Here is a 6489-nt window from a genome sequence, read left to right as displayed (position 1 = left end):
AAATCTCTTTTAATCAAATAAGCAAATCCAGAAAAGTCAAAATCTAAGGGCCTCCATACTATCAGGAAATATTATAAAAATAATCTGACTTCTGTGACTGGAAAATGCAGGTTACAGGGGCTGCACGGAAGCAATACACCTGAACCGTGGACAGAAGGCAAAGGGCCCTGCTAGGGAGTTCTCTGCATGGAAAACCCACTAGAGGCATTTACACTGGAGAACACATTCCCTTCCTGTCTCTGGGTGGAGACATATGTGGCCAAAGACAAGAAAGACAGCAGTTAAGAGTCACGGGGACTCAGGCAATGGAGAGCAGACAAGCAATCGCAGCATTAGCGTCTGGGAAATACCACTTTCAAATTCCATTTCAGAGGTTTGACGTTTGGAAGCCAATCATGGACTTAAATGAATTTTTCTTTCTATGCCTGTGAGGCACAGAGGAGCGTCTCAGTTCCTCTAGCACACAAGAGGGTGTCTGGGAGCAACACTTTCAGGCTTTTTAGCTTCTCACAAAAGACACCGGTGGGCAATTACGGAGTGCAGTTTATTACAGAACAAACTGGACGAGAGAGAACCTTCGGTCATTTGAGAATTTTTATGCATGAATCACTTCCCCCTCTACTGATGAAAGCCTACCACAGCCCACGGTTTGCCTCCACTATGACCCCCACCTCTCCAGTCACCACAATGCATTCTTCCCACGACAACAGATGCTCGTGAAATACCCCCACACTCACCGACCCTCCCGAGGGGTGCACAGAACAGTGCTCTACAGCCACCTGTCTCTATCTCTCTTCTGAAAGTCACACCCACGGATGCTCTCTGCCCCCGTGGCCCTCGCTGACCTCACCTGGTCCTCAGCTGCTCCCAGGCTAGCCGTCTACAGTGGGAATGGGCATGAGCCCTGGGTCAGGCTTGGGACACAATGCGGGACCGTGAGCGGAAACTGAGCACTGTTCCTCTGCGGCTAGGAGGGAGCAGACAGAGGTCAAAGTGTACACACATACAGCCTCGTCTCCTGTCTCTTTGGTGTCTGAAAAATCCTGTCTAAATGAATACACATAGACAGGGTTCCCTCCCCGTTCTGTCCCAAGAGACACTTGTGGTCCTTCTACTTGGTGGCCTGGGTGATCCAGGGTCCAACTCTGGAATTACACTTGCTTTGATCAATGTTTAATATAATGGCTGATTCCATATAAGCAATCAGAGATTTGATTAAAATGAATATATTATTCTAGATTGATTTTTTTCCCATTCAAATGTTTATATTCCATCTACCCTGAACAATCAGCTGAGGAAACAGGCACCTCCAAAGCCTCCCCAAGAGTAGAAACTGTTGAAACAGCATTGTACACCCTGGGCAAGGGAGACACACAGCCGTCAGGGCAGGGGCCACCTTCACGGGGCTGCTCTCTTCAAGTCTCGAATCTGTTTAATCAGGTAGTTCTTCTCGCTAGCAAACTGCTCGTCATCCGTCCTTTCTTTCTGGAAGCTGCTCAGAAAGTCAATGAGTTTGGGCTGATTTTTTAACAGAATCTCCACAATAGGCTGCGTTTTGTGAGGGCTGGCCACGAACACCTAAAACAGAGGGAAACATTTCAGCAATGTCTTTCCGGAATGATTCACACGCCAGCGACAGGAATATGACTCAATAATGCTTGTTGCTGATTTCCTCCATCACCAGCCTTGGGGCGTCTGCTTCCTCGACAGGAGGGAGCAGCGCAGCTCCCCCGAGAAGGCCATGGTCTCCCTGGTCCCTACAGCTCATGATGGAACAGTCTCTAGCATTGCTACCCACAATGCCTCAATCCCTAGAAGGAAGAGGCTCCCGAGACTTCTACCCAGTAGGTCCAGAACCATAAGGTGACAAGGCTTTGGCCTCCTGGTTACACAGTATCTTGGGTTCTTCCTAGCCACCAGAACAAAGAAAGCACAAAGGTGATTAGTAAACACCGTAAGACAAGTGAAAATGAAAATATGAGAAACAGCACTCAGGCAGGCAAATCGTGGCTGTAAATGCCTACATTCTGAAGAGAGCTAACTTCACACTTTAAGAAACTAGGAAAAGCAGTGAATCGAAGCAATAAACAGAGGAGCAAGACAGAGGAGAGAAATGACTAAGCCAGAAACTGGCTCTTGAGATGAAGCACCTTGACAGGCCTCTGTCTAGACTGTTAGGAGCCGGATTCTGAAAGGTTAAACTTAAGAGTGGAACACTGTTAGCAACTTGACTGAGACCAAAGCTGACCAGCAGTGGTCCCGTCCAGATAACGCCTACTTCCTGGTCTCCGTGGAGGCTGCAGAGAATGTGAGGCCAGCACTCCTGTCCCCTCCTCACCCAGTCCCTTACTCCAGCCACAGGAAGACACTGCCTACATTTAGGGTGGGGCTTTCCACCTCAGACAAACTGATCTAGGTAGTTCCTCACAGACGTGCCCAGAGCCTTGTCTCTTCTGTTATTTAGGTCCTGTCAAGTGGACAAGCAATATTAACCACCACAGATAGCTGAGAAAGATATTTAAATTCCTTAAGAAATAGAAAATTTCAGCAAACTTATTATAAGAGATCAAGTCAGTAACCGAAACCCACAACAAAGAAAAAGCCCAGGCCTGCTGACTTTCACTGTTAAAATTTCTATCGAACATTTAAAGAAGAAAATGAATGTAGTGTTTCTCAAATTCTTCAAAGGAGGAGGAGCATTCCTAGCCCATCCTATGAGGACAGCAATGTCTTGACATAAAGCCAGACAAAACAAGGAAGAGAGCTCTCAAAGGCCAATATCCCTCATGAATGAAAAGGCAATTAACAGAGTCACACAGAGCAACCAAGTGGAACTTAGTTCCTTGTAAGACATTGAAACACCAGATGTACTGTGTTCCCCATCCAGATTCATTTACAGCCCAATCCTTAGCACTGACGGTGTCATTTTCTATGGCAACATGAACGTTACAGATTCATCAGGCTCAGATGATGTCATACTGGGTTAAGGGACCCCAATGTCACGACTGGTAACAAGGAATTTCAGATACAGAGGTGCATGGGCGCAGAGAGGAATGGAGTGATGTGCCCACGAGGAAAAACTGCTGGCAAGCACCAGGAGCTAGGAGAGAGGACAGAAGGATTCTCCTTGAAGCCACCTTAGCCTTGGACTTCTGGTCTGCAGAAGTGGGAGAGAATACATTCCGCTCTTTAGTACTCTGTCATGCCCTAGGAAGCTGATGCCACACCGCGTGAATGCAGGAAAACCACACGGTTATCTCAATTTTTTTCAGAATTTGACAAAGTTCAATACTTTTCAGATAAAAAAATATTACAGAATGAAGCTGGGTCCTCACCTCATACCCTAAACAAAAATTCTTAAAAATGAACCAAAGGACTAAATATAAGAGCTACTGGGATACTTGGAGAAAACTACAGAGGATGCAGTCGTGACCTTGCCCATCAGATGAGCGGCACTGAAGTTAACTCTTCGGTATAAAGGACCCTGTTAGGAGGGAGGCGGAAATTATCTGCAAGTCATAGATTTTACGGATCTCACATCTGAACTATTGTAGCTCAACAAGGCATACTCTATCCACGGAGCAAAGGACTTGAGTAGAGCTTTCTCCAAAGAGAAATAAAAGTGATCAGTAATCCACAAGAAAAGAGATAGGGCAATGCAGGGGTGTACAAGCATTGAAATATAAAACAGAAAACGTGTGCCGAGCACAGGAGACCCTGCAAACTGGGATGCACATGGTGTAGCTGCCATGGAAAAGTCTGGCATCTACCTGGTCAGCTAAGCAGAGAGGGAACGTGTGACCAAAGCATGCTGTCAACCCAGGCAGAAGGAATGTCCAAATAACACCCGTGTTCAGTGCTGACCGCAGGAGCAGTCACCAGCCCAAGTGTTAACAGCCCGGGGACCCACCAACTGATGAATGATATCACGCCATGGGGTCTGCCATGGACATCACAGGAACAATGTGTTGAACAAGACACAACATGGATTTGACTCCATGTATATAACTGTCAGAATAGGCGGATCCAGAATGAAGAGCAGCCTGGTGGCTTCCAAGTGCAGCGGAGAAAGGAATGGAGAGGCTCCCTAGTGCACAGGGCTTCCTTCTGGGGTGCTGGAACACCCTGACATAACCTGTGGGGGGGTGTGTGACAATTCTAAACACAGCTCTGCCTTTTCTGCCTGCTGTTCACACAATACCTGTCACGATCTGGCCTTTTCTGGTTGACATTTGTTTATAGGAGAGCTGCTAAAGTTCTCACTACAAACGGCCTGGCGTTCTGTGTGAACTACAGAAATAACTCACAAAAGCTCTGCTTACAAAGGAGAGAGACCAGCGCACTGGACAAACCAGGCAGGCATGCTGGAGGAACTCTAGAGCCCACACCCTAGACCCAAACCTGCAGAAACGGTCAGGAGCTTGCAAGCTTCAACATTGTCCCTTCTATTTCTGCTGATGACTCCCGAGCCCTCTGGTCAGAAGGCAGTTGGTCACTAGACTCTCACACTGCCACTGTCCAAGGCTTTACTGGTGGGGTGGTAGGACCACCAGTTGACGTGTAGGAGACCTCAGGGTGGAAACTCACTGCTGACTGATGTATACTGAATAGCTGCTGTAGCTCCCATCCTACATGCGATTTTCAGAGTCCCGCTAAACCATTGTAAACACATGAAAACTGCCTGCTGTGTTTTGGATTGTTGTCTCATGGCCTGCATCCCTCAGTTTACATGACAGGTCTCAGAAATGTAATTTACGAAGTTTTCAAACACAAAGGAAAAGGCAGTAGCCACATTCAAATATTTAATTCAGGAAACAAAATATTTTATTCTTCATTTTAGATTCGAATGCTTCTTATGAATATTAAACCTTGCATACATCTTCACTGATCTTATCCAATTTTTTTTTTCATCAGTAAGGATTGGAGCTGATGAGGCACAGGAGGGCTTTGCCCAGCTTTGCTGTCCACTGAACACTTTGTACATGTGACATGGAGTTCCACAGAAGTAAAAATAGTCATTCTTACACACACACACACACACACACACACGCATGCACGCACACACACCCCTCACACGTGCACACATATACCCCCCCACATGCACACACACACACACGCACACCAGAAACTGGTGATCTTAGAGACGGCTAGCTTGCTTCTGTTACAGAGTGACTGGCCAAGCTCTACAAGGGAGGTGCCCATGCTATGGACGACTAGGCTCCCTGAGCACCAAGGCAGGAAGCGAGGGTGACAGAGGCCAGCGGGCTGGAAATTGACTCCCAGAGCGCTCACAACAGAGACACTGTTCTGTCACTGCTCTCTCGTTGTGATGAGGAGAGAAACCAGGGAAATGACACGTGAAGTGAGCAGAGCAGCTACAGTGACGGGGAACTTGTAAAGCCCTCGGTTCCATCCCAGCACCACAATAAATAATACTAACTCAGTCCTCCAAACCCCTCCACTCAGACAGATTCACTACGAAGAAAGACTTACGCAGTCTTTCATCTTAAAGAAAACTGAGCTTGCATTTTTTTTTTTTACACACTGGTCTGTACTCTGTTCTATCATTCTGCATTTTTGCTGTTTTGTTCTGTTTTTGTGGTACCAGGGGTTGAAGGTAACACCTCATACATTACAGTCAAGCCTTCTGCCTTTGAGTCACACACATGCCAGCCCTGTTTTACTTTTTGGGACATTGGTCAGACTGCTCCTGAAACCATTCTATAGCCCAGGCAGATCTTGAACTCACGATCTTCCTGGTCAGCTGGAGCAGCGACTATTACAAGCCATTACAGGCCTTCAACACAGAGTCTCAATCACAGAGTACGGAGCTGGTCTCCACCTGAACAAAGCCAGGGTGGACTCACTGGGAACTGGCTAGCTGACTTATATATGCCATAGGCTCTCATTATCACTGGTCTGGGGTAGGGTAGGGTGGGGGAGAGGCTGCTTGCTGTTCTCTAGGTGAGGCTTAGAGCACGGATACAGGCAATGGCTACTGCTGATTGTCAGGCCAGCACTGTGCCACACACAGGCAGATCATGCCTTTGGTTTAAAGTGCGTGCTCTCACCCACAGACAAGAGCAAGGAGAGGGAAGGGTACAGTCACAACCCTCCTCTTCTGTAAAACAGCTTCAAAAGCCAAGAGCAGGTCAAGGGAACAGGAGTGCCTCTGACCTTCCTTCTGAAGTTTTTTTTCCAGCTTCCTTCATATTGTCCTTGGATGTCTCTAGGAATTTACTTAGAGATAATGAATACATTAATTTGACTCATATAAATCAAGCCTTGCAAGTCTGTTGAACGGATATGAAGCTTTCTGATGACTTGCAAGCCATTTATGTTTTAAAGTTTTTAGAACCAATCGTATCGACACATAATTCATATACCATGTAGTCTGTCCATTTAAAAAATATATCCCAACAATTTCTGTATGGTCACAGAATTGTGTGTCAACACATTCAACTTTAAGATACTTTTGTCAACCCAAAG

General features: G+C 46.5%; 1 protein-coding gene across 6 annotated transcripts in view; it reads right to left on the bottom strand.

Annotated features, from left to right (window-relative positions):
* Positions 1–580: 580 nt before the first annotated feature.
* Cab39l (calcium binding protein 39 like) overlaps positions 581–6489 on the bottom strand; it is a 105259-nt gene continuing 99350 nt past the window's right edge. For all 6 annotated transcript variants that reach the window (XM_075949925.1, XM_075949926.1, XM_075949924.1 and 3 more), the window contains one exon: positions 581–1578. In XM_075949925.1, the coding sequence (XP_075806040.1) occupies positions 1399–1578 (180 nt within the window). In that variant the 3' untranslated portion in view covers positions 581–1398. The remainder of the gene's footprint in view (positions 1579–6489) is intronic.

The sequence above is a fragment of the Microtus pennsylvanicus genome, chromosome 15, assembly GCF_037038515.1.
Source record: "Microtus pennsylvanicus isolate mMicPen1 chromosome 15, mMicPen1.hap1, whole genome shotgun sequence".
Lineage (NCBI taxonomy): Eukaryota > Metazoa > Chordata > Mammalia > Rodentia > Cricetidae > Microtus > Microtus pennsylvanicus.
The sequence above is the reverse complement of the archived record's forward strand: the minus strand, read 5'-3'. Positions and strand labels throughout refer to the sequence as shown.